Here is a 27,762-nt window from a genome sequence, read left to right on the forward strand (position 1 = left end):
GGGCCAGTGCTTGCTGACCCTGCAGACCTGGAATGCTGGCACAGGAAACAGCGGGATAAAAGTCTGGGGCCCTTGGAGGACAGGCAGGCACAGCACAGTGAAGAACGATGGTCATTCCCTAAGATAGATGATCTATAGCAAAGTTTTTAATTTTGTTTTTAGAGAAATAAAAAGACATACCACATAGACTGTGGGAACTTCCTGGGCTCACAATCCTGCACTCTTCAACAAATAACCGAGTCTAGACTGGTTTCTAAAACAGGGATAATAAGCTCAAGTCACAGTCATATTTTAAACATGCATGTAAAACACACTTAGCACACGAAAGTTAAGTGGGAGCTGTTACTATTGTTAACATGACATAACAGTAACACACACACATTACACATTAGGAATGATGTCTTCACAACTGACCCTCAACCCAGTCTCCCTGGGTTCCTTGTTGAAGACTAGAGAGTGCACTGTTTGCTGGTTCCCAGTACAGCGCCTCCCTTGACTTAGCTGAACCTGAAGGTGATTCGCGGGATGCAGCCGACTATTTTTTGTACAAGGCAATACAGTGCTTAAATGTGCATTTGTTAGAGAAATGACCGGAAGGCAAAGGGAACAAGCCCAAAACTGAATTCTGAATGTAGTGTGTGTGTACCTGACAGGAAAGAGGTGGAATGAGGAGCCAGTTACCTGGGAGGTCCTTGTTCAACTGGGAACATTCTTTCCCCTTTAAAGAGCTGTCAAGGAGGCATCTGAGGAAGGTAGCTCAATTATGGCCTTGGAGAAAAGGAGCGACAATACCCATCCCTTCTCAAGGGAAAGGGGATGTCCCATAGGGACCAACAAGCATGAAGGGAGGAAAGAATGGCAAATGTCCCACATGTTCAAAGAAACAAGCGAAGGGGCTGGAGAGATGGCTCAGAGGTTACAAGCACTGGCTGCTCTTCCAGAGGAACAGAGTTCAATTCCCAGCAACCACATGGTGGCTGACAACCATCTATAATGCAGGCATACATGCAGACAGGACACTGTACAATAAATAAATAAATAAATAGAAAAAAGAAACAAGTGAGGGGAGGGAGAAAGACAAGGAAAGGAAAACCAGCAACACCCAACTCTCACCTAAAGCCTCCCTAGGAAGGGCATGAGGTGCGAAAGTGGGTATTACATTAGACTCCAGGTTTTCCATGTCATTGGCTCAGAATATGGATCAAACTGTCACCTTCTGGTGCCATCTAGTTCTTAAACTGCTTCTCACTTTTGCTTTCTATTTCTTATACCCATCAGATGTTCCAACATTGTTTCATTCTGGGGCTTCCGTGCATCACTCTCCCTATCAGCAACGCTCTGCTCCATTTTCTCAGGGGACCCAGGCTAGAACTAGTAGTCTGTGGGGATTAAGAGCAAAAACCAAAGGGCACAGGGTGAGCTATGGCTTGAAAGCTACAGAATGCACTGAGGCTATGGGCTGGTTATGCTTCCTGTGCCCTGGTTCATCCATGCCCCTACAAACGAAGGAAGGAAGGAAGGAAGGAAGGAAGGAAGGAAGGAAGGAAGGAAGGAAGGAAGGAAGGAAGACTATCCTCATCTTATATCCAAGCACAGGCTCACTGTGCTAGGTAAGCCTTGTTTCTTCTTTTAATTTTCCGAGACAGTCTCATGTAGCTCAGGTTGCAATCATATTACCTGGTTGGTCTCAAACTCAACACTCCCTGTGTGTGCCACTATACCTGGCTTGCTGTGGGGCTTTAACTTTAGCACTAGGTTGAAGAATACAGTTTCTAACCTATACTGTGCCATGAACAGATTATAAAACACCAAAATGGAGCCCTAAGAGCATAGTGGCTCACACCAATAACCACAGCACAGCAGAGGCCAGGGGAGGAGGGCTGCGAGTTGGAGCCAGCCTGGGTTAGAGACCTTGTCCGAAAACAAACAAACAAAGGTAGCCTTAAAGGGCCACCTAACTCAAATCCAATTTCTCACAGAGCAACCTGGAGCCCCAAAAGATAAATAACCTGCTCAACCATACAGATAATCGGTAGTTTCCTCTTTTTCAGAGGCACAAAGAATAAATCAGCAGTGATTTTCATGATTTGCTGTCTCTTGACAAAGTCCATAAAGTGCTTCCAGGTCTAAGAAGGCACCCAGAAAAGTAAGGCTGGCATTCATTTTTCTGGAAGCCTGACTATGTAGCCCCTCAGATGCCCCATTATTTGGCTATTATAAAAAGGGCAGGCCCGGAGTTAGTTTTGCCACTATCTTACTGAGGCTTGCGCGGTGACTGAAGGACTCTCTCTCCTTGAAGGCTGAAGTCAAGACCTGCTGAGAATTAAGCGAATCCTGTCCAACTGTCAGGGCCCAGGGGGCAATAGTCAAATTCCTGGGGTTAAGCAAGGCAATTTCGGCTCAGATAAAGCTAGGATGGGCAGGACATGGGGACCTGAAGGTGGTAAGGCCAGTAAGAGGGAAGCAATCCGAATGACTTCACTGGGCTGGACTGCACACGTCAAGGTTGCTCAATCCGTAACGCTCAAGCCGTCCAAGGAGGCACAACTTCCCAGATCCCTTCTGGGCCTCCTTTCTCGAATTCCTTGAGTTCCTTCCACTTACACCCACCTGCCGTTTCCCACCCTAATCTCTCTGAGCTTCGCAGACAGTTTCCAGCCACCGCCGCTTGACTCTCAGGGACGACTCTCCACCCATCTGCCCATTGTGGTCCCTGGGTTCCTGGCGCCACAGCCCTCCCCCCACGCCCGGGTGCCCCAATGTATTCCCTGCTGTGGCCGGCAGGAGCCCAGTCTCAAATAAAATGGATCCAGCCCTGGGTCTCCGCGGCTCCGGCACCACCAGGATGCTCGGGCCCAAGTAGTGCGTAATCACGGCCGCCGTTGTTGTCCCAGAACTCGCGGCCGGTCACACGATAGCGCAGGGCGAAGAGCAGAGCGCCGCCGACTGGAGGCGCCGGCAGGCGGAAGGAGAAGCGGTCAGCCCGCGGTGGGGCCGGGGCCGGGCCGGCGTAGGCGGCGGGCGACTCCCGCAGGCTGCGCCAGCCATCCGCGCTCCAGCGCACGCTTACGCGCTTCTCGTAGGCCAGGTCCAGCACGCGCGCGCTCCCGGCCACGCCCAGAGGGCCCGCGTCGGCGCGCTCCAGGCAGATGCGCTGCGCCTGCAGCCGGGCGGCGAAGCCGGGCTCGCGGGCGGGCTCCAGGGCGGCGCGCGCCTCCTGCGGAGAGAGAGGGCGGGGGAGGCAGGTCAGGGGCGGAGTTGGAGCGCGAAGGCCGGGTTCCGGGGGGGGGGGGGGGGAGCGGGGCACGGCGGGGCGCCTACCTGGAGGCCGCGAGTGCGCGGCGGGCACGGCGCGAAGTGGCGCAGGGCGTCCCTCTGCAGTTGCACCTGCACGTGCCGGGGCACCCGGGGCGGTTCCCCCGGGCGGAAGCGGCGGACCACGGCCAGCTCCAGTCCCAGCGCGTCGGCGAAACGCACTCGCTTGCGAGTGTCAGGGCTGCGGCTGCGAGCTGCCCGTGCCCCGCTGCCACCTGCGGGCGCAGAGCGGGCCCTGCGCCCCCGATCCCGCACGTGAGCCCGCGAGCGGGCACCGGGCCGGATCCCTCCCTCTCCCGGCTCCTCCTCCGACTCCTCCTCGAGGCTGGGCCGCTGGCTGCGGTAGTAGGCGCGCTCGGTCAGCGCGGCTATAAAGCTCAGGTTGCGAGGGATGTCTGTGCGCGGAGGCCGCTCGCCGGACATGACAGCCCTACGCCCCAGCGGGGCCAGCGCGCAGTACCCGGCGCGTCCTCGCTCGCCCGCCCGCCTGCTCTGCGGCCGCGCATAAGGTGGAGGGCTGCTTCGGCAGCTGCGGGCCGTGGACTCTCCTTGCTGTCGCCTCGCGTGCTTGGCCTGGCTGGTTTCCTGGACCACCTTTCCCTCCCTTTGGCGGTCAGCCCCCGTATCTTAGGCTGTCCGTCCTGCCTGCTTCCAGCTTCTGCTCTGAGCGTGCGCTCAACGGCGCTCACCCTTCGGTTCTGCGGGCCTCGCTGACCCGGCCCCCGCCCACAGCCCTCTGACAGGTGGCTCGGTATCAGTCTTCACTGCTGCACCGGGGGGCGGGACTGAGTCCACACTTGGGGTCCCAGATGAGTTACTCCAGTAGTGAGAAGGGACAAAGCGGGGAGGAAAGAAATCTTTCGTTTCCTTGCACAGGAAAGTTCAAAATGCCGAGGGTTTAATTCTCCCCAGACCTCAGTGTTTTCTCAAACCCAGGCTACAGGTTTGGGATAGGGGTGAGAATGGGTGTAGTGAAAGAAAGGCCACGAATTCTAAGTAGAGTCTTTCAAGTAGAAAACGTCAAAGGATGAGCGGTGGACATAGGACTGCTATTTTTCATTTTCATTTTTGAAAAATATGCTAGTGGCAATTTTACAGTAGCATGTAAAATGTTTTCTAATTTCTCTACTGACCTTTTGTCAAAGATTAGTTTCATTTTTTTAAAAAAAAAATTCTGTGTATGGAGTTTATGTATACAGGAGTGCAAGTGCCCACAGGGGCCAGAGTGGAGACATCAGATACCAGCTACTGCGGAGCCGAAGTAACAGGTAGATGAGAGCTGCTAGACTCCACTAGGGTCCTCGAGAAGAGTGGTATGTGTTCTTAACTGCCGGGCCATCTCTCCCACTCTCTACAGAGTTTTATAATACAAAGCACTCGGCATTATTATAGTATTTGCGATTGTTACAAATATTACAGATGAGAAAATACACAGAGGGGAAAGACCTGTGCCCAGTGTCTCACAGTTACTAACTGTGGAGCTAGGATTAGGGCCTCAGCAGCTGAACTCTAGTGAACACTCTTTTAATAATTTAGTTGTTATACAACATTAAAACTGTTAATGACAATACTAGTATTTTCATTAAATGATAATATTAACATCTAATATAAAAGTAGAAGTTAGGGGCTGGGAAAATGGCTCAGTGCTAAGAGCATGCACTGCTCCAGGGGATCTGATGCCCTCTTCTTGCCTCCGAAGGCACCTGCACTCATATAAGCACATAATTAAAATGAAATTGGCTCACATGATGGCTCACACTTTTAATCCCAGCACTCGAGAGGCAGAGGCAGGAAGATCTCTAACTCTGAGACCAGCCTGGTCTACAGAGTGAATTCCAGGACAGCCAGGGCTACACTGAGAAACCCTGTCTTGAAAATCCCAAATAAAGCCATGTGTGGTGGCACAGGCCTTTAATTCCAGCAGGGGGAGGCAGAGGCAAGCGGATCTCTGTGAATTCAAGGCCAGCCTGGTCTACAGAGCAAGTTCCAGGACAGGCAGACAACCCTTGTCTGAAAAACAAGAAACCAACCAACCAAACAAACAAACAAAAAATGAAGGAAAGAAAGAACAAACTCAAAATAAATAAATAAATAAATAAATAAATAAATAAATAAATAAATAATAAAATGGGACCAGGAATGATCTCTGTGAGTTCAAGGCAGCATGGTCTACAAAGTGAGTTCCAGGGCAGCCATGACTATGTAGAGAGACCCTGTCTCAAAAGGAAAAGAAAATATTAGAGTAAAAATGAAATCTCTAAATTTATTTATTTGTGGTGCTGGGGTTTGAACCCAGGGCCTCGTGCATGCTGGGCAAATACTCTGTCACTGAGCTCATGAAGTCTCTAGATTTGTAACAGGATGGTTTAACCAAACAACACAAGTGCCTCAAGGGGAAACAGACAGTGAGATCTATGCTATCTTATTATTATACAGTCATCCCTGTGTATGTTTTCACAGCAACATTAAACAGAGCCATACTAGCTAGGACTCATTTTAAAAACCATATTGCATTTTGTTTCTTATTTCACACATTAAATTCATGAACATACTTTATGTCTTAAGGTGTAAAGTAATTGTACGCTAATTAATCTTACAGTCAGGCAGTTTAAAGGGATCCTCCTCATGCTGGTAAAATAACATGTCACTGAAGTAAAACCAAGGAGGTTCCCGGATAGTTTATGACCTGGAGTTTTTGGCAACGGCTCTGCTGTCTTTACAGTTTGGTGTATCATACCTTGGCTCTGTAGTGTGGGGCTGGGAAGACCCTTGAGGTACATAGCTTTGAACGAGATATAAACTGCCGTCTGACAATTCTATTCTGAGTGCTCACACTGACATTGAATCTTTCTTCCAAATTAGTGTTTATTTCTTGAACAGCAACAGCAGTAATCTTTAAACATCTGCCTGGAACTGCTCAGAGATTGGCCAGAGGTGTCAAAAATTGATTCATTTAGTCAACATTGACTGTTGGCTTATTTGAACATGAAGACATAAATTTGAATAAACCACAGCCCTGGCTGTCTAAGAGCTTAAAAATCAAAGGTCAGACAGAAGCATATTAGGGTCTCTTAAGGTCAGCAACAATAACAAAGTCAGTGTGGGGTGCACTCCTGCAATCCCTGCACTGATCAAGAGGTGCAGGTAGAAGGTTCACCAGGGTTCTCTTCATCTACACAGTGAGTTCAAGAGTTCAAGGCCAGCCTGGACTACGCAAGACCTCACGGTAGAACACAACCCCAAAGTGTATTCATGTCAGGTAAATGTCTTAAGGTAAACCACATTGCAAATGAAAGCCTTAAACTAGACCTGCTTTAAAAACTGTGTGTGTGTGTGGGGGGGTGTCTTGTTGGTGGCATCTAGAATGATCAGTCCAAGCACAGAGAAGAAATGAGTATGGGTGGAAGGATATAACTGTGAAAGAGTGGGATAGGCTGTGTGGTCACAGAGAACTGAGTAAGAGCTCGGAATTGCTGTGGATTCCAACTGTAAGAACAGCATTGACTGCCAAAGGGATGAAACGGCCATCTTAAGACAGTACACTGTCAAAGTTCAAACTTATGGGTTAGACTGATGCAGATTTAAGTCCTAACTGCTCGCCTTGGTGTGTGGATTTGGGCAAATGATTTAACCTGTCCAACCCTCAGTTTCCTTTTTCATGGAATAAGGGCTAAGCAGCTTAGAAATGATGTCAGAACAAAAAGTACATAGGTCAAGACAGTGCTGTGGCTCGCCTGTAATGCCGCCAATCCAGAAGGCTGGCAGAGACAGGTTGTGAGTTCAAGGTCAGACGAGAGAGAGAGAGAGAGAGAGAGAGAGAGAGAGAGAGAGAGAGGAGAGAAAAAGAGGGAGTGGGGGGGAAGAGGGAGAGAGAGAGAAGGAGAGAGAAGGAGAGACAGAGAGAAGGAGAGAGAGGGAGGGGGGAGGGAGAGGGAGACAGAGAGAAGGAGAGAGAGACGGAGAGAGAGTCCCCACAATGTGTTGCTGCTATCATCACTGTGGCTTCTCTGGTGACTGCACAAAGGGGCAGCGCCAAGGCTCATGGGAAAAGCAAGGGAAGCAACAAGAAAGCTGAAGCGAAGCAACAAGAAAGCTGAAGCGAAGTGGCACAGTTGGGCTGCCTCTTTCTGGTCTTGGCTAGAGGGGTTTTTCCGTTTTGCTTTGTTTTGCTTTGCTTTTCAGGATAGAGTTTCTCTGTGTAGCTGTCCTGGAACTCGCTTTGTAGGCCAGGCTGGCCTCAAATTCACAGAAATCTGCCTGTCTCTGCCTCCCACGTGTTGAGGGTGATTTAGACCTTTAATCCTATCAGATCTGAGACAGAAGCAGGCAGATCTCTGCGAGTTCGAGGCCAGCCTGGTCTATAAAGTGAGTTCCAAGATAGCCAGGGCTACACAGGGAAGAAAGAAACCCTGTCTCAAAAACCAAATATAAACATAAATATATATTCACATATAAGATACATGTAATCTGTAAAACAGGTATTAACCTTAACATTGGCAACCTGCATTTAGGGAGGGTGGGTATGATTAGTAGGCATGTATCCATTTGTGCTTTTGTTTGGCTCTTTTAAATAATGAGAATTAATTCATGTGGTGGGCAAAACATTAGTGAAAATCAATCTGATTACAAAAGATGAAGGGTGCTTGTGGACGCTGCAATGCAAGGCCTGGCACCCTGGTGCCCAGCTGAAGGTCCAGCCCAGGGAGAGCCCACTGCATTAAGGGTCCTGAGGGAAAGTGGGTTTCTGTTTCGCGTCTCTACTAGTCCCACAAGGGCAAGGTGCTGTTCCCAGGTTAAAGGGGACTGCTCTTCTTTCCCCAGGCACATAATCCAAAGCTTCGAAGTTCAACAAGTGTATGAACAGGACAGACCTTCCGGAAATGCTGAATTTGCACCGAGATGTTGAGGCCGGGTGTGTTTCTCTGGATACGCTGCGAGCTCGGCAAGCTGCCGGCTCAGGTCACCATGGCCTCCGAACTGCCTCTCACTGGCCCTCTCTTCCAGGAGTTGTGGCTCTTCCCAGCCCTGCCTCCCAGCCCCGCCCCTCTCTCTGGACGCATCTCTGGGTCCCATCATCACCCGGCGCCGGGCCCTCCCTCCCGGCCCCCCCCCCGCCCTCTCGGCCCCCCTCCTCCCTCCTTCCTTCCTTCCTTCCTTCCCTTCCTCCCTCCCTCCCTCCCTCCCTCCTAGTTCCTCCACCAGGAAACAACCGGATCCGGATCCCGGCTGCGGCCTGACCCGTGAGATTCCCTAACCTGGCTGGCGGGCGGGGTTGGAGACCAGCTGCCGGTGGGAGAAAGGGAGGAGCTGGGCCTTCGGGCTGCACTTGGGGGAACCGGGAGTAGAGATGGTGTCGGCAGGAAGCCCGTGGACCCGGGTTTCCCGAGAGGCCAGTCATTAAACATGGAATCGGCCACACAGCTGGCAAAGCGTTGGAAGCTGGGGCCCAGTCCCAGGAGCTGCGGTTCCAGCCCTTTCCGGGCCAGACCCAGATCCCTGGCCTTTTTCATCTAGTTCTGCTCTCTCCCTCCCTTTTCCAGGGCTACACTCTGGCCGGGAGGATGAAAGGCCTCAGCAGGGAGCTCCCTGCCACCAGCACTGGGTCCTAAGAGCTGCCATCCAGGCTGGGTAAGTGTCTTCTTCCTTTCTGCCCCACACAGCCCTTGCTTTCCCCATTTTGCTCTTTAGTCCCTGTCGCCTCCCTCCCTACCTTGTGCCTCTGTCAACATCTTCACATTATGCCCCTGGGGAGGTCCTAAGCCTCCTCCTGTAGCCAAAAAGGTGTGTACCGTGGGGGTGGGGTGTAGAGGTGTCATACAGCTGGTATTGTCATATGAAAGGAATCTGAAGAAGTCCAAAATTAAAATTTAATTTGACATGTTATACGTGGCCAGCTGCTTATGCCTTGAACCCACCCCATGACAAACCCTTTGCTCTTGCTTGTCCCTGTCTAGTGGTCTCTGGGCATTTCACCTATCCCAGGAGCTTGGCCAAATAGGAAATGTCCCCTCTGGGTCTCTTTTAATATTTTCCATATATTTATGTCAGTCTGTCATCCTTGCCTCTTCTAGCCGCCCGGATGGCGACCCCAGCCTCAGCCCCAGACACACGGGCTCTAGTGGCTGACTTTGTAGGCTATAAGCTGAGGCAGAAGGGTTATGTCTGTGGAGCAGGCCCTGGGGAGGGCCCAGCAGCTGACCCGCTGCACCAAGCCATGCGGGCTGCTGGAGACGAATTTGAGACACGCTTCCGGCGCACCTTCTCTGACCTGGCCGCCCAGCTACACGTGACCCCAGGCTCAGCCCAGCAACGCTTCACCCAGGTTTCCGATGAACTTTTCCAAGGGGGCCCCAACTGGGGCCGTCTTGTGGCATTCTTTGTCTTTGGGGCTGCCCTGTGTGCTGAAAGTGTCAACAAAGAAATGGAGCCACTGGTGGGACAAGTGCAGGATTGGATGGTGGCCTACCTGGAGACGCGCCTGGCCGACTGGATCCACAGCAGTGGGGGCTGGGTAAGAAGCTTCTCAATTGCTGCCCTACACATCCCTCTGCAAAGTTGTTCTTCATGGGAAAATGGGGCCTCTGATTGGAGGCTGGGGCATTTGTGCTGGGAAGGAGCCGTTGGGGCCGAGTTCCCCTGTTTAAGTGGCATCAGACTGAAAGCACCAAGCTAACTGTCCTCCAGGGCTACCATGCAGTAAGCACAAGATGGGTTTCATGGTCCCAAGCAGGCGACTGAATACAGTTTTATAAACAGTACCCAAAGAGCCTTCAGAGAAAAGGTGCGCCCCTGAGTACACAGCCTGGGTAGTGGGGAGGACCAGGGATGGGTTGTGGTTAGGCAAGCCTCGGCAAAGGATGCCAGTTCTGAGCAGAATTGTTTGCCAAGGAAAAGATGGGGCTCGCTTGATGCAGACAGTGCAAAGGAGCCAAGTACCCGGGGCAGGGGGTTAGAGGGTTCCGAGGGGCATGTAGGCAGTAGAACTTTGGCTAGAGGGACTGGGTGTGGGCAGGGCTCACAGTGGACGGAACTGGAACTCTTCCTTCCCCCTTCTCTCCTCTCTCCTTTCCTGATACCCCTTTCTCCTTCTTTCTCTACTTCCCTTCTCTCCCACAGGCGGAGTTCACAGCTCTATACGGGGACGGGGCCCTGGAGGAGGCGCGGCGGCTGCGGGAGGGGAACTGGGCATCAGTGAGGACAGTGCTGACGGGGGCTGTGGCGCTGGGGGCCCTGGTAACTGTAGGGGCCTTTTTTGCCAGCAAGTGAGAAAGTCTAGGGCCAGGTGGGGCTAGGTGTGGCTAGGGGCCAGGAGAGCTGGAACAGAACAGAGATGATGCCCTTGGAAGAAATTGGATGGTCATGGAACAGAAGGACAGGGGAAGGTAGTGTGTGAGGGAGCCAAGCATGCCAGGCAGGTGGCAAGAAGAAACATTGAGGAATGTTTCAAGGCCAGGAGCTCAGGAGATGGAGTCATCGCAGGACTTGGGGAGAGGTAGGAGGCTCCAAGGAAGGTGAACTTATTTCAAGAATTGTGACCCCCCCCTCAATGAATGGGGTCTAAGGAACCTAGAATTCGCCTCCCTTTGGAATGGAAGCTTGGTGACTAGGTGACTGGATGAATGGCTATGGCTGTGGGCTGCATGGGCACACGTGTGCATGTTACACATGCACGCACGCTCATGTGCATGCTGGGCTGTTTGTCAAATCTGGTGATGGGATATTTCGAGAAAACATTCCTTTTTGCAGTGACAAGAACACAAGGGCCAGCTCATTGTCCTTCTCCCCGCTGCCCCTGCCCTTGACCTTATGCCTCCAGGCTGAGGGAGGACGGCTGTATCTAGATGAGGACGTTGGCTCTGCCGGACGTTGTTGGCAGGCTGTGGAGAGAAAGTTCTGCAGCCTTGTTCTTCACCGGCCCCCGCCGTGTGTACCTTTGCACTTGGGCTGACAGAGGGCAAGGCTGTGGAGCCTGTGTGGGTAGAAGCTTTGGTAGTTGGACCTGCCTGCCACCTTCCCCTCCAATGGGGGCACAATGGTGCCTAAAGTGTTGCCTATTTCTGGAACCTCTCTATCCAGCAGAAACCCTAAATTGGGGCTCTGATTTTCCTTTAGAGGATGTGGACAAAAATGCTGATCTAGAACTGTTTGGGTCCTGGGTGGTCTCAGTGAGATGCGGTGCCTTGAGAGAAGGACCATTCCAGCTCGGAGCCCCTTGGGTGCGATGGTGACAGTTCCTCCTTGACTGGCTTATTCTGTGTGATGGGTTCTGGTGCTGCTTTACCAGAGACCAGGTGTATGGGTTCCAGAGTACCTACCATGACCTAAACACATGTATGTTTCCTTTGAAGCCATGCTCTTTGCGTATGTATTGTCAACACTGAGTCTCTGGTGATGCTAGCGTTAGAACACACAGTCCAGTCCTCCAGAACAAATCCGGACGATAGCTTTTTCTGTTGAGGGAGAAATTATTCACTCCAAATGCATGCCCTGAGCCAGACCTCACTGCTGCACTTTCCGAGGTGCGAGCGTCGCTGCTCTTCACTGCTGACTTGTTCGCAGTGCTCTGGACCCCACCTGCGATGCTGAGCACTGCTCAGCTTAGCTAGACCACAGCTGACCCGACTACTTCTCACTTGGTCCGAGAACGTGGCATCATACTGTGCTTGCTAGAATGTGGGACCAAATTGGCCTCAGGTGTTTTGTCCAGACTCTTCTTTGGAGAGGGTTGCACTTTTTCGTAGTGTCTGTGGGGGGTGTGGTAGGCTGCATGTGCCCATCAGTGTGCCGATCCGAGAAACTCAGAGCTATCTGTAGCAAGCAGTTGGGGTGCCAGGCTCTGACTTGCTCAGGACAAACCAGGCCAGTGGTTTTCAAACTGCTTGGCAGAGCCCCAAAGTGTTCTAGGGGTTGTCTCCTCAGGAGTCCTTAAGGAGGTGAGGGAGTGGAGAGCTGCAGACTGGGCGATTCACCCTCAGACAGAACAGCTCCCCTTGTAGCTGTCTTATGTATCGGGGTTCAGGGTAAGATTTTATTTGTGGTAAGGGCTTTGCTGCTGAAAAAAAGTTGGAAAACCACTGACTAGACCATCCGCTCCACGTGGAGCCTGTGCTCCTCCAAGTTGGGAAAGGCGCTTTGCTCTACCCTTCCTGCAGGACACCTACCCAAGTTAGCATTCCTGGAGGCCTTTAGCAAACAGAGGCAGCGGGAACCATGGCCAGGTTCCCAGCATGCTCTGCTCACAAGCCTTCACGCAGGATGAAGGACTGAGGCTCTTAGGAGAGGATAAAGTGCTTGGTCTGGATTCTCAGAAGCTTAGCTCAGATGGGACCAAGTGGGGAGTTGTGACCTGTCCTGCGCTTCCTTTAAGGGCCAGCAGAAACCCAGAGACTCTTCCGTCAGGGAAAACCAGGGACTGTCTGTAGAGCCATATAGTTCCTTTGGATTAGCTCTTGGCCAAGAGGGCTGAGTATGGCTCCCAATTTTTAAATCCATTTCATTTTTTTTAAATGAGGGAAATGGATATAATTTTTCAAAGACTAAATAGGTGGAGAGGACGTTCTTGCTCTCCAAAGCCCAAAGGGACAAATAGGGACTTATATCGGCCAAGGAAAGAGCAGAAGTGGGGCAACTCAGCCCTGAAATTATTAATCCCACTCCCCATTCACACTAGGACATACATATTCTATTTTACTTTTTTTAAATCATAAACGGCAGGAGAACAGATTTGGTTAGTTTAGAAGAAGAGAAAAAGCTCTATAAATATAAATATATATTCCTGTATTTTTATTTAATAATTTATAAATGCCAAGTTCATTTGACTTTTATTTTTGTGTAATATGTAATGGTCGTATTAAAAATAAATAAAGCCCAGAAGTTTAACGAGAAGTACTGAACAGGGTTTTGTGACTTCTGTATTGTACAGCCTGGGTTTTAGAACATTCCCTAAACAGCCATTTCTTATGAACATAACCTTGCCAAGGGAAATAATTAGAGTTACAAGGATTTGGGAAAGTATTGAGATTAAAAAAAAAAAATCACAACACCCCACTCTGGCCAAACACCCAAGCCTAAGAACTCTGTACCAAATGGTATAGGCATACATCGGGAGCCCCCTACACACTCCAATTCCCTCCCCAATATCCTGGCTTGGCGTGGTGGCAAACTGCAATCCAGCAGTAAGAGGTGGAGACAGGAAGGGTGGCCACCCAGGTACATTGTGAGTTTAAGGACAGCCGAGGCGTCATGAGACCTTGTCTCTAAACCAATCATCAGAAAGTAAAAGGGGAATTAATGAATGAAGGTCATTCTTAAGTAATGTTCTCAAATACAAGAGCTAGGCTGAGGCCAGCCTGATCTACGGAGTGAGGACAGCCAAGGCTACACAGAGAAACTCTGTCTTGGGAAACCTTAAAAAAAAAAAAAAAAGCAAAAGCTAGGCTGTGACCTCTGCTGGGAGTTTCTGGGCAGTCAGAAAACTGGAAAACGATGAGAGTCAAGGCTTTCCGGTTCCTCGGAAGACACAGTTTTCTGGAAAGATGCTTAGTGACACAGCTGGTGGCGAGTGGAATAGTTTCTAGCCCTGTCCTTCAAGAAATGCCAAGTAGGGATCCGGATGGTCTTAGATTTGCTCTATCAGCCTCACTAGAATTTAGTCCAAATATGTTACTTTATGATGGTCTGATTGCTGAACTTTAGACTGTTCAAAGGAACGGATGGCTGTTTATATAAGTTCTCTATAAATGCCACTCACCCAGATGGCATTTTAACCAAGTTGGACAGCACTTAGTTACAATTTCTGACCACTGTGAGAGTGAGAAAAAGATTTCTCTGTGTAACTGCTCCGGCTGTCTTGGAACTTGCTCTGTGGACCAGGCTGGCCTCGAATTCAAAGAGATCCGCCTGCCTCAGCCTCCCAAGCCCTGGGATTCAAGCCGTCACTGCCTGGCTTCTTTTCTTTTTTGAAACAGAATCTTGCTTGTAGTTTAGACTAACCATAGACTCACAGTTTCTGGATTCCAAGTGTATACCAGCATGTCTGAATGTGGTTATAGGGAGCTATATAAGTAATGAAAACACAACCAGAAGCTAGATGCCAGTTTATAATCCCAGCATTTGGGAGATAAAGGCAGGAGGATCAGGTAGTTCAGGGCCAATGTTCAACACACACATAGAGACAACAAATTTTGAGCAGAAAACATAATATAATGGAATATATGATTGCTTTCTACTCGTTTACTCTCAGAGAAAATGTTCAGATAGTTGGTGTGTGTTTAGTACAGCTCTAGGCATGCATGCAAAAAGAATGGAGAGACGCCTCGGCTCACAAGTTGCTTACGCTCTAGGAAGGGAATCAAAGATTTCATAACATGTTAGAAGGTAGTAACTACTATGAAGAAAGATGTGGCACACACCTTCATCCTGGCACTAGGAAGGCACTGACAGGCAGATCTCTGAAAGTTCAAGGCCAGCCTGGCCTACATGTGAGACCCTGTCTAAAAATATTTTAAGTAAAGAAGAGCAAGGTTGGAAATATGTATGTATTCTAATTTTAAATCAGACAGCCAAGGGAACCGTCGATGTCCAAGGCAACAGTAAAACCATGAAATCGAAAACATTCATTAGCATACTAAAAATGTCTGTATTTTCTTGTAAAACTCATGAAAATAGTGTGTTAAGTGTGAAGGATCATACTTTGTGTGCATGTGTGTGTGTATGTTTCCTATTTAAATGAAGTCTTCAACAAGAGTACATCAAGATACCATTTGTGCTTTTGTTTAGTGGGTAGGTTTTGTTCTTTCTGCTATTAGTATTTTCTGATTTTGGAGGAGTAATGAACATAAATATCTGATACAGCACCTTAACGCACATTCTAAAAAAGCTAACCAATCAAGCCCAGTGGAGGACATATATATATTTGCAGTCTCAGTATTCCAGGGGCAGGAGGATCACCAACAGTCAGGGGCCAATCTGTTTACATATGAGTTCTAAGCTAGCTACATAGGCAAACCCTTTATGAAAAAATTATTCACTCACTGGGCTAGTGAGATGGACTCAGTCGCTAACAGTGCTTGCCCCCATGCCTGGCGACCTGAGTTCAATCCCACATGGCGGCAAGACCACCAACTCCTGAAAGCTGTTCTCTTACCTTCACACAAGTGCCAAGATGTGTGTTCCCCACCTCAAATAAATATATGTAAAAAGAAAAAATAGCCAATCGGTGGAGCTAGAGAGATGATTTATTGGTTAAGGGCACTTGCTGCCTGATTGTGAAGAACAGAGTTCAGATCCCAGTATTGTGTCGGGTTGTTCATAACCACCTGTTACTCCAGCTCCAGGAGATTAGTCATTTTCTGGTATCTGTGGGCACTGGAGCACGCAGACACACACATAAATAAAATAAAATGTTTTAAAGTTACCCAATTAAAACTGAAATTATGCAGCCCTGGCAGCAGCTCTTTCTCATTTAAATAGTCATCCTACTTCTGTGCAAGGTCAGGCAGTATGAGAAGATACCAGGATCTCTGTAAAATAGGGGCGAGGGGCTGGACAGATAGCTCAGCAATTAAGAGTGTTTCTGCTTGTAAACAGAAGCTGCTTGTTTGTCTCCTGACTGTCCAGACCCGAACAATCCCACCAAAGCTATATTGGTCTATTAGTTCAAGCTTCTTATTAACTAACTCTTTTTTTATGTTGCCCTTTTTCAAAGACTTTATTTATATATTAAGTATATAGTGTTCTACCAGAAGAGGGCACCAGATCCCATTATAGGTGGTTGTGAACCGCCATGTGGTTGCTGGGAATTGAACTCAGGACCAGTGCTCTTAACCTCTGAGCCATCTCTCCAGCCCCTTAACTAACTCTTACATCTTAAATTAACCCATTTCTACTAATTTATATTTTACCGCAAGGCTCTTGGTTTGTTACCTCTTGCTTCTTGAGTTGCTACATGGTGCTTCTCTGACTCCACCTATTTTCTATATCTCTGTGTAGATTTTCTGCCTGGTTTTGCTTTACTAAGCCATTGACTGAAACACTTTTATTTATCAACCAATAAAAGCAATGCATGTATAGAAGGACATCCCATATCATCTCCCCTTTTCTGTCTAAATAAAAAAAGGAAGGTTTTGACTTCAACACAGTAAAGTTACATATAGCAAAACAGTTATCAAGCAAGAATTATAGTTACAATATTTAGTCCTTTTACATTTGGCAAATTAAGGAAAACAGTCATCTATCTTTGTGAGTCTAAAGTTTTATATCTAACTTATCTAATGAACACTGCTCATTCATTTCTTGCCAACCCAGCCCCGAATAATCACACAGAAACTATATTAATTACAATACTATTTGGCCAATGTCTCAGGTATATTTCTAGTTAGCTCTTACATCTTAAATTAACCCATTTCTATCAATCTGTGTATCATAAAGCTGTGGCCTACTGGTAGGTGTCTTTTTCCTTCAGCAGCTACATGGTGCCTCTCTGACTCCATCTAATTCTCTCTATATATCTCTGTTCAGATTTCTCACCTGGCTTTGCTCTGCTAAGCCACTGACTGAAAGAACTTTATTTATCAACCAATAAAAGCAACATATGTACAAAAGGACATCCCACATCAACTGCTCTTGCCGAGGACCTGGGTTCATGTCTCAGCATCTACAGAGCAGCTCACAACTATCTATACTTCCAGGTCCAGGGAATCTGACGCCCTCTTCTGGCTTCTGGGGGCTCCCCCTACATGCAAGTGTTAAACATAAATTCACACAGGCACACATATACATTCACATAAAAATAATAAGTTTTTAAAAGAATACCATAAGGTTTCAAGTCTTATGTCAGCACTGTCAAGTGAAAAATAATGCAAGCCACAATTAGAGTTTTACACTGTTCTAGGAACCTCATTAAAAATATAAGAGCAGCTGGGTGGTGGTGGTGGTGGTGCACCCCTTTAATCCCAGCACTTGGGAGGCAGAGGCAGGTGGATCTCTAAATTTATCCCAGGATAACCAAGGTGACACAGAGAAATCCTGTCTTGCTGGACAGTGGTGACACACACCTTTAATCCCAGCACTTGGGAGGCAGAGGCAGGTGGATCTCAGCTCGAGGCCAACCTGCTCTACAGAGTGAGTTCCCATATAGGCTCCAAAGAGAAACCCTGCCTCAAAAAACCAAAGAAAAAGAAAAAAATCCTGTCTTAAATAAAATAAACAAGCAAAAAAAGAAAAGAAAAAAAGGAAATCAGAAACAGTTGCACATGTCCTTGATAAATAATCTTATATTCTGCTGCTTTGGCTTGACATTATTTTTTTTTGCAAGTTTAAGAATATTTTGTACCTCACAAAAGGTACAAAATACATATGTTTACATAATATGTTTAACCTCTCGGGTACAAAATAAACTTTTGTTGGATAGTATAGTTTGCATAGTATAGTTTGCTTACATTTTTGTCTCTTTCTGGAGCTTATAATTTTCAGTATCATACTTAATATAATTTATATATTAAAGCAGACAGTGTAGGGAATTTTTAAAAGGATTTTTTTTCTTTTTTTGGAGACAGGGTCTCATGTAGCACAAGCTAGCCTCAACTTTCCTATATAGTTGAGGCTAGCCTTAAACTAATCCTTCTGCTCTACTCCCAAGTGCTAAGAATTCAGGAGTATGTTGCCACACCTGCCTCTGTAGGTATGTTGTTTTTAAAGACTTAAAAACTTAATGCATGTGTGTGGGGGAGAGTATGTGCATGTGTGGTGGTGCCTCTGGAGGCCAGAAGATGTTGACACCAAGAGAGCTGAAGCTGCAGGTGGTTATGAGCATGTGGGTATTGGGGACTGAACTCGGGTCCTCTAGAAGAGGACCAAGCACTCTTGTGTTGTTTTGTTTCTGAGACAGGCTATTGCAATATAGCTCTAGCTACTCACGTGGTGGTCTATTATTTGTAGTTCAATAAATAAATCTTGCCTGAAGACCAGAAGCAAAGCTAAAGCCACTAGAGGTCAGGTAATGGTGACACACACCTTTAACCCCAGGATTTGGGAGACAGAGGCAGATGGATTTCTGTGAGTTCCAGGCGACCCTGGGCTACACAAGATCAATGCAGAAACAAATCCAGGTGGTGGTGTCTCGCACCTTTAATCCCAGTCCTAGGGAGTCGTGTCTTTAATCCCAGCACAGGGCTTAGTGCTGGTTTACAGTTGCTCAGCCTTGGTCGAGGTTAAGACTTCTCTACTGGCTTTAGCTTTGCCTCTGGTCTTCAGACAAAATTTATTTATTAAAATACAAATAATATACCACTATAATTCACTCTGATACGCTCTATGTAGTTCAGACTGGCCTGGAACTTATGGTGTCCTCCTGCTTCAGCTTCTCAATTGCTAAGATTACAGATGTGTACCACAGTATTGAGAAAATTATAGCCTCAAGAGCCTGAGGGAAGAGGATCTCAAGTTTGAGGCCAGACTGAGTTACATAGTTAAAAAAAAAAAAAAGCTGGGCAGTGATGGCGCACACCTTTAATCCTAGCATTTACGAGGCAGAGGCAGATGGGCCTCCATTTGAGGCCAACCTAGTCTGGTCTGCAGAGTGAGTTTTTGGACAGCTAAGGCTGCACAGAGAAACCCTATCTTGAAAAACAAACTCCAAAGGATTTAGGGGAATGTGGTTTTGGAAGCTCTTTCCTACTCAGGTTAGAATCCAGTATAAGGAACAGTGGCAGTTAATACAATCATGGGTTTGCTGAAAGTAGAATTAAAAGGTATTTAATGATGGGCGTGGTAGCACACACCTTTAATCCCAGTGCTTGGGAGGTAGAGGCAGGCTGATCTCTGTGAGATTAAGGCCAGCCTGGTGTATATATTGAGCTTCAGACCAGCCAGAGTGAGGTAGTGAGACCGTTTCTCAAAACCACGCCATCACAACAGAAAGGTATTGCCTTTATTAAATTGGGTGCCAGCAAACCCTTCAAATTTTGAATTGTTTAGAATCAGTATTGGAGAACTTTCTTCAGAAGTGCCCATCTTCAGTGATTAACTTTAACCCTGATGAATCCACAGCAAAAATCTGACTCTTCCAGCTCCCAATCTCCTGAGGTAAGGAACTGCAAGAAGCAGAGACGGCAGTGGGCTGTAATGTGTGGTACTGCTGTCTGACTTTGGTTTGCTTATGGGTTTCTTTACTCAACCCTCCCCCTCCAACCATGTTAAGATTTTTGGTTGTGTTTGTATAAGTTCACCTCTCAAACTTGTAGTTTGGTCTCTTCTACAAAAAAAAAGTCCTCTGTTCATTACTCCTATAAATGTGTGGGATTTCTACTAGAGTTTGGGAATCTTGCCTTGTCCAGAGCCAGCTCTCATACCTATCTAACGATGCAGAGCTGTCTTGAGAATCCGCATGGAGAAATTCCTCTGGGGTCTTCAAGAGGGGTTTGAAAGCAACGAAACTGCGGGTGAAAGGTGGCGCCTAGAAGTTGCAGTCAGCCCAGAATTTCACAGAATGTGTACTCTGCTAAGTGTATCACTACTTAGGGTTACAAATATAAACAGCACGTGGCCCCTTGTCTGCAGGCGCTCATCACCTAGTTAGGAAACAGCATAAAATCGGTAAGCGCACAGTGGCTAGCTCGCTCCGCTTGTCTCAAGACAGGAGGGGAAAGTTGGAAGGCATTCTCACTGAGGTGGCCTGGTTTAGGAGAAGCTGCACAACTAGAGACGCAAAATCTGAACCTCAGGTAGTACAATCATGGGAAGACAAGGGTGGAGGGAGACCTTGCAAACTAGCTGAGTTCTGCTGTGGCTAAGGCTAAGGAATTGACTTTTCAGCTGCCCAGGAAAAAGAGGGTGCTGTGACTGCCTAGAAAGCAAACAGGCTAAGAACTAAGGTTGAGGATCTAGAAAGAAGATCTATGCAGAACAACGGGGACACAGAACTCCCAGTCTAGATCTGAGAGAGGATTAGTGAGGTTTGTAGTTTGTGTCAAGGCAGCTCCTCACCCCTAAACACTTAAGGGGCTGGCGCGTTACCTGACCCCAGTCCTACACTCTGCCGGTTTTTTGTTTTGATTTTTGAGACTGGGTCTCTGTGTAGACTGGAACTCTCTGTGTAAACCAGGCTGGCTTTGAACTAACAGATTCGCCTGCCTCTGCTTTCTGAGTCCTGAGTTTAAAGGTGTGCGCCACCCTGCCCGGCTCAGGAATTCAGTAGCTTTAAACCTCACAACCCTTTCGGGAGCAAGGTTCACCTGTCGCACAACGGGTGTCATCCCGTCGAATCTCACAAGCCAATCGGCATCTGAAAATGGGCCTCTTCAGTGAGGCGTTTGGAAGATTGGTCATTTTCACTCGCTAGTCTGGGACCAATCGTGGAGCAGCCTCCATGTTGTCGACCCGCCCATGGGCGGAGGATGAGCGGAAAGTCGTCACAGTGCGGGCGTATTGTTACCTAAGGACTCGACAGGAGGTGGGGTGTGTTGATTGACAAGCTTATTTCACCTACCGGGGTCCCAGAATTTGGCGCAGTGACCCGCCCTAGAGGTGGGGTCTTATTTGATTGTCAAGTAGTATTCCCCAATCGTATTCGAGCTCGGGGTGACGGGCAGGCGGACTGACTAATGAATCCTCGGCGTGGCCGGCACAGTTCTCCAATCGCCGAGCAGCGGGCCCCAGTCTGAGCGGCGATGGCGGCGGCAGCGGCGGCGGCAGCAGCAGCGGGGGCTGCGGGCGGTCGGGGCTCCGGGCCGGGGCGGCGGCGCCATCTTGTGCCCGGGGCCGGTGGGGAGGCCGGGGAGGGGGACCCGGGGGGCGCAGGGGACTACGGGAACGGCCTGGAGTCTGAGGAGCTGGAGCCTGGAGAGCTGCTGCCAGAGCCCGAGCCCGAAGAGGAGCCTCCCCGGCCCCGTGCCCCCCCCGGAGCTCCGGGTCCTGGGCCCGGCTCGGGAGCCCCCGGCAGCCAGGAGGAGGAGGAAGAGCCGGGACTGGTCGAGGCCGACCCCGGGGACGGCGCCATTGAGGACCCGGTGAGGGAAGGAGGCCGAGCGAGCGGGCCGGGTCATTCGAGGCCCAGAGCTCGGGCGGGAGGGAGGCAGGCTGGGGGTGGGGTTGGGCGGGGAATAACGTGGCTGATGGCGGGCCGGGGCCGTTCGTGAGCGGGCAGATGGGGCCTCGTGGATGCCTCGGGTGATTCTAGAGAAGGTAATTTGGCTTAATATTTTTGTGCTGTTATTTTTTTTTCCTTAACTGCGACTCTCGCACGAGGCGAGGGAAATGGCCGAGCATGGGTGGCTGTGGCCGGCCCAGACAAAATGTACGGCACAGTCCCTGCGTCTGTGGTTAACCTTCTGCATGCCCTGCTCACTCATTGTAGGAGCTAGAAGCGATCAAAGCTCGAGTCAGAGAGATGGAGGAAGAGGCTGAGAAGCTAAAGGAGCTACAAAACGAGGTAGAAAAGCAGATGAATATGAGTCCACCCCCAGGCAATGGTGAGTAAATCGGCTTCTGCATCTACAGTCCGGGTCTTTGGGTTGATTGGGGTAGGGGGGTGGCCGGCAGTGTGGCATTCGAAGCTCGAAATCTTGAAGCTGCTTGTCGGAGCAATTTTTCTGGGCAGGTGCTGTGGTCATAGTCCATTGTGTGTTCTACTGACCTTTGTTAGACACAGGCTGTTTTGATGGTGACACTCTTGTGCCTTCCTTTGTCTCATTAAATACGTGTTTCTCTTTGTTCTTCGGCTGTCTGTACCCTTCTTGTGGAGATCGCCCGCTGGCGTTTGACCTTCAAGTCTAATGCTTTCAGTTAGAGACCCCTCGGTTAGGACTTAGAGGATCCTGGTGACTGGTAGAAATGGAAGAAATCAGTCCATCCAGCTCTGTTCTCGTTGAGGCATTTCAGCCAGAGCAGTTCAATAGAAGCTTGGTTTGGGAAATGTAAATTAGGTGTTTTTTTGTTTTTTTTTTAAGGGGATAGTTTCGTTAATATATATTGAAACCTACTGTGCTGGGCACTGTTCTAGGTAATGGGTATAGTAGGACAGCCTCAAGTCTTAGCCTCATGATGGTGGGGTGTATATGTGTCGATCCAGCAGAAACTATGCTTGCTTAAAATACTTTTTTTTTCCAAGCTGGCCCAGTGATCATGTCTCTTGAGGAGAAGATGGAGGCTGATGCCCGTTCTATCTATGTTGGCAATGTATGTATTGAGGAAGAGTCTGGATCGGGTTTGGGGAGCTTTGTGGTTTTTTTTTTTTTCTTTTGTTTTTATTTTAGGTAGGGTTTGTTACATAGCCCAGACTGGCCATTGTTTCAAAGTGATTCTCCAGTCTCAACCTACTGAGTATAACAGTACATTGTTGTTTGGGGTTTTTTTTTTTTTTGGTGGGGTGGGTCCCTATGTATCCCTGGCTGACCTGGCACTAGTTCTGTAGTCTAGGCTGGCCTCAAATTCACAGAGATCTGCCTGCCTCTGCCTGAGATTAAAGGTGTGTGCCACCATACATGGTCTTATTTTGGGTTTTCAAGACAGGGTTTCTTTCTCGGTATAGCCTTGGCTGGTCTGGATTTCGTCTTGTAGAGTGGCCTAGCCTGAAATTCAAAGATCCGCCTGCCTCTGCCTCTCAAGTGCTGGCATGAAAGGCATGCACTATCACTTGGCAGGAATACATTCTTATTTTAGGATGTTACATAATAATTTGAAAGGAATCTCTAGAATTGATTTGCAGTTTGGTGCTGGGGGGGAAGGTTATGAGGAGATAGAGGTAATGAAATGGTAAGATTCTAGAGTTGGAAGAAAGGGGAACAGTATTTGCGGTTCTTTGGACCCAGACTAAAGACTTCTAGGCAGGGTACCTGTTCAGTTTTCCCAGTACTTGTAAAACGAGTGTTCCTTTCCTCAGGTGGACTATGGTGCAACAGCAGAAGAGCTGGAAGCTCACTTTCATGGCTGTGGTTCAGTCAACCGTGTTACTATACTCTGTGACAAATTCAGTGGCCATCCCAAAGGGTGAGTAGGGGAGTAAGTTGAGATCATGTTAGCCACAGTTTAAAATACAGACTGCTTTTCATACCACCACCAGTCTCCAAGCTGGGAGTGGAAGCCAGGACCTTGAACATACATGCTAAGTATGTGCCCTGCTGCTGAGCTACCAGTGTGAACTCAACAATAGTTTAATTTTTATTTTTTTTTTAATTTTGAGATAAGGGTTATTCTGTGTAACCCTGGCTATTAGCTATATAGACCAGACTGACCTCAAACTCAGAGATCCACCTGCTTCTGCCTCTGCATTCTAAGTGCTAAGATTAAAGTTTTGAAGCACTGCTTCAAACCAGACTTAACATTTTGTATTTTATAAGAAGCGTGTTTTACCTGTTAAGTAGTGGTTGCATGTTAACTATTTTCAGAGTCCGGGTAATAAAGGCAGGTGGGGGGTGGGGATTGTAAGCTAGAAGGGCCACAGCACCTAGCTGGCACCAGGTGTGGCTGGATGGAAATCTGGGCCTTGTTACTTTAATTTTGTGCTGGAAATTGAACCCAGGGACTTGGGGTGGTATATGCTGGCGAGTGTTCTTATCTGAGCCATCACACACATTTTCATTTTTTTTTTTTTTACACTTTTTCACCCAGGCTACTCTTAAACTTGAACTGAGGTTCTACTGCCTCTGCCTCTGCCTACTGAGTAGCTGGGATTGCAAGCTGTGTTCACTGTGCCCAAAAGTAGTTGGAAATTTTATAAATATAGTACTTAAATAATTTAATTATTTTAAAATGACAATTGTTGCCATGTTGTAATTTCAACTAACCATTTACAAGTTGGGTTTAACCTGTGAGTTATTTGTAAAATCCAATAAAATGACAAGTGATTCTCTCCAGGTTTGCATATATAGAGTTCTCAGACAAAGAGTCAGTGAGGACTTCCCTGGCCTTAGATGAGTCCCTGTTCAGAGGAAGACAGATCAAGGTAAGCACAGTAAGTGCCTTGGCTATGGATTCTCTGAGATTCTCTGCCTTGACTCCATCTTTCTCTCTTATATCCTTTACAGGTGATTCCCAAACGAACCAACAGACCAGGCATCAGCACAACAGACCGGGGTTTCCCGCGTGCCCGATACCGTGCCCGGACTACCAATTACAACAGCTCCAGATCTCGATTCTACAGTGGTTTTAACAGCAGGCCCCGGGGTCGAGTCTACAGGTCAGGATAGATGGGCTGCTCCTCTTCCCCGCCTCCCATGAGCCCTTAGGCTTCATTCTCTCCTGATCTGAGGACCCTTGCTCCCTTGTCCTCTTTTTTTGGTGTCTGGGGACTTGGTCCTCCCACGTGATCAGAGGGAGGAAGTAGTTGCAGGACAACTCAGTTCTGTTTCCTTGAGCAGAAGTTGATGAGGACAGAGTTGTTCTGAGATGTTTCCTCCTCGGCTTTCTTTCTTTGGGTATTGGTGGCAGTGAAAGTTTACACTGAGAGTTGTAAGGCCTCCGGGTAGGGAGAGCACTGCTGGGACATTGTTACTTTTCCCAGAGTTAGGGAGGGGTTTAAATGTGCTTCCTTGGAAGCATCCAGCTGCAGGCTGATTCTCCCACAGCCCTGTGGGAGGACTGAGGTTGTTCCAAGGTTAGCTGTCTGATTGGGCCTAGTGGCACCATCTTGTGGTTGTGCTTGCCTTCTGTCCTTGTAGTAAGTTGTATGTTAAGATAAACCCAGCCTTTTCACCAGATAGGGTCTAAGAGCTGTGACTGGCTAGACAACGGATCTTTTCTTGACCCTTGGTGTCTTAGATGCACTTCCTTACCCTTTTCTCCCCCTCGAGGCCCCAGTTTGCCAGTTGTTACTCCTGGGAGCGAATACTCACTTTTAAGAGCTTCCTTTGGTCACTGGGGCAGTTGCGGGCCCACGGGGAGGGTCTTGCATTGAGCTCTCTAGGAACCATGTTAACACCTAACTCTCCTTCTTTCTTCCAGGGGCCGGGCTAGAGCGACATCATGGTATTCCCCTTACTAAAAAAAGTGTGTATTAGGAGGAGAGAGAGGAAAAAAGAGGAAAGAAGGAAAAAAAAAAGAATTAAAAAAAAAAAGAAAAACAGAAGATGACCTTGATGGAAAAAAAAATATTTAAAAAAAAAAAAAGATATACTGTGGAAGGGGGGAGAATCCCATAACTAACTGAGGAGGGACCTGCTCTGGGGAGTAGGGGAGGCCCAGGGAGTGGGGCAGGGGCTACACATTCCCTCTGGGGATTCGCCATGGACACATCTCAACTGTGCAAGCTGCTCCCTGTTTCCCTGCTCCCCTTCACCTCTTTGGGCCTGCTCAAGGGTAGGTGGGCACGGGTGGTAGGGCTTTTTTTTACCCAGGGCTCTGGAAGGACACCAATCTGTTCAGCTTGTCTCCTTCCCTCGTCTTCTCCCTGCCTTTTGCAGTCCCTGCCTGCCTGCTCCTGTCCTACCAGGTCTACGCCCACCCTGCCCTTCTTTCCTCGGGCTCCCTGCCCCTCCAGTTTGCCTGGTGATCTATTTTGTTTCCTTTTGTGTTTCTTTTTCTGTTTTGAGTGTCTTTCTTTGCAGGTTTCTGTAGCCGGAAGATCACGCTCCCAGTGGCTCCAGTGTAAATTCCCCTTACCCCTGGGGAAATGCACTACTTTGTTTTGGGGAATTTTGGGGTGTTTTTGTTTTTCAGGTGTTTTTGTTTTGTTTTATTTTTTCTTTACCTTTTTTTCCCTTTTATTTGGAGGGAATGGGAGGAAGTGGGAACAGGGAGGTGGGAGGTGGATTTTGTTTATTTTTTTTAACTCATTTCCAGGGGATGGGATTTTTTTTTAAATAATGTGTCATGAATAAATAAAGTTGTTTATGAAAAAATTATTTGGTACTTTGAGTGTAAATGCCATTTAAATGCTAGTTCTCTTAAGTCACAGATAGTTGTTAGTTTAGGGGGAAGTAGTAGTGTTTTAGAGAGGGTTACCACTTGTAAATTAGGGTAGAGATTAAATTGCGATTAGCTATAATGCATTCAGTTGAGGGGGTGGGTCTTCTGACCAGTAAAAAAATTAAGTGTTGGTGGTTTTTGATATAAAGTCATGCAGCCCTGGCTGATGTGGAACTGCTTGGCTATCCTTGAAGTTCTGGTGACCCAAGAGCCTAACTTCTCCAGTGCCTGAATTATAGGTGTGCACTATACACAGACAGACTAGTAACACCTGCCTGAGCCAGCTGAGGTGGTGCACACCTTTAATTTTAGCACTTGGGAAGCAGAGCCAGGTGGATCTCGCCCGCCAGCCAGAGCTACAGAAATCGCTTTTTAGTTTGTTGTGTTTTTGTTTTTCGAATTTTTTGTTTGTTTTTTGAGATAGGATTTCTCTGTAGCTTTGGAGCCTGCCCTGGAACTATCTCTTTAGACCAACCTGGAACTCACAGAGATCTCCCTGCCTCTCTGCCTCCCAAGTGCTGGTATTAAAGCACTTGAGCCACCTGAGCCACAGAGATCTTAAAGTTGTGTTCCTGAGAAAACCTGAGTACAAGTGACTCCATGACCTGTTTGTAAGTTAGTGTTTTACTGACTCTTGTGTGCCTTAATACGGATTCAAGAAAAGCAAAGTAAGCGGAACACAAAGATCTCTCCCTGCACCTGGTTTCTCCTACACCTTTAACCAGCACTCAGAAGTCAAGATCTTAGTTAGAGGCTAGCTCAAGAGGGCTACAGTTTATATTGTAATGTCAGACTGAAAGTTTAGGTAATACATTATCTAAGACATGTTACCAAGAAAGGGTTTTATGACTTTTGTCTCTTTTATATCATTCTTGCACTGGAGGTCAGAAGAGGGTGTTAGAATCCGAGGGGCTGGACTTAGAAGTGTTTGGGAGTGTTGGGAATCTAACCTGGTGGCACATACCTTTAATCCCAGAACTCCAACTTGAGAGGTTTCAGCGGGCGGACCTCTTGAGTTCAAGGCCAGCCTGGTCTACAAAGCGAGCTCTAGGACAGGCTGTTACACAGATAAACCTGTCTTTAAAAACAACCCTGTGTATTCCTGAAGAGCAATCAGGGCCCTTAACCACTGAGCTCTTTTTTTGTTGTTGTTGTTTGGCTTTACAAGACAGGGTTTTTCAGTAGCTATGGAGCCTGTCTTAGAACTTGCTCTGTAGACCAGGCTGGCCTCGAACTCAGATCCACTTGCCTCAGCCTCCACAAGTGCTAGGATTAAAGGCGTGTCCCATGACCACCTGGCTGAGCTCTTATTCACTCCAATCCAAGATGTATTTTAGTCTCTGTCCATTCTACCAATGCTAGTTCTGCTAATGTCTTGATCCTGCCTCTGGCCTAAATGCGTTTCAGAATTCAAATACATTCATGAAACCCTAATACCTCTATTTCTTGCAAAAACTTAACCAGTGTATTTTAACATTGGGTCAGTGTATGTTGATGTCTGTAGAGGCTAATTAACAGGAAGCAGTCTAAAGTTCAGTATTAGAAAAA

At 47.9% G+C, this 27,762-nt stretch overlaps 2 protein-coding genes and 1 long non-coding RNA gene across 7 annotated transcripts; 1 reads left to right on the plus strand and 2 right to left on the minus strand.

Moving 5' to 3' along the window:
* Positions 1-124: 124 nt before the first annotated feature.
* Ppp1r3e (protein phosphatase 1 regulatory subunit 3E) lies at positions 125-4,030 on the minus strand. The gene is made up of 2 exons (XM_085698525.2): positions 3,322-4,030; positions 125-3,217 (listed from the first exon to the last, which is right to left on the minus strand). The coding sequence occupies exons 1-2, from the start codon at positions 3,736-3,738 to the stop codon at positions 2,795-2,797; spliced, it is 840 nt and encodes a 279-aa protein (XP_085554651.2). The 5' UTR covers positions 3,739-4,030; the 3' UTR covers positions 125-2,794.
* Positions 4,031-8,418: 4,388 nt separating this feature from the next.
* On the plus strand, positions 8,419-26,150 carry Pabpn1 (poly(A) binding protein nuclear 1). Of its 4 annotated transcripts, XM_085698526.2 has the most exons (10): positions 8,419-8,555; positions 8,856-8,943; positions 9,387-9,826; positions 10,432-10,548; positions 21,668-21,782; positions 22,421-22,488; positions 23,192-23,298; positions 24,166-24,253; positions 24,336-24,487; positions 25,252-26,150. In XM_085698526.2, the coding sequence occupies exons 3-10, from the start codon at positions 9,395-9,397 to the stop codon at positions 25,289-25,291; spliced, it is 1,119 nt and encodes a 372-aa protein (XP_085554652.1). In that variant the 5' UTR covers positions 8,419-8,555; positions 8,856-8,943; positions 9,387-9,394; the 3' UTR covers positions 25,292-26,150. The 4 variants fall into 4 exon arrangements, with proteins under 4 accessions (XP_085554652.1, XP_048300704.1, XP_048300698.2 ...); XM_048444747.3 differs by lacking the exon at positions 10,432-10,548 and having other exon boundaries at positions 8,421-8,555; XM_048444741.3 differs by lacking the exons at positions 8,419-8,555; positions 8,856-8,943; positions 9,387-9,826; positions 10,432-10,548 and adding an exon at positions 20,967-21,320.
* LOC146892247 (uncharacterized) lies at positions 19,222-20,953 on the minus strand. 2 transcript variants are annotated; one of them, XR_015739393.1, is made up of 3 exons: positions 20,547-20,953; positions 19,665-19,883; positions 19,222-19,406 (listed from the first exon to the last, which is right to left on the minus strand). It is a non-coding gene; the product is annotated as an uncharacterized LOC146892247 (long non-coding RNA). The 2 variants fall into 2 exon arrangements; XR_015004808.2 differs by having other exon boundaries at positions 19,665-20,953.
* Positions 26,151-27,762: the final 1,612 nt, after the last annotated feature.

The sequence above is a fragment of the Myodes glareolus genome, chromosome 12 (assembly GCF_982192425.1).
Source record: "Myodes glareolus chromosome 12, mMyoGla1.1, whole genome shotgun sequence".
In the NCBI taxonomy this organism is placed as follows: Eukaryota; Metazoa; Chordata; class Mammalia; order Rodentia; family Cricetidae; genus Myodes; species Myodes glareolus.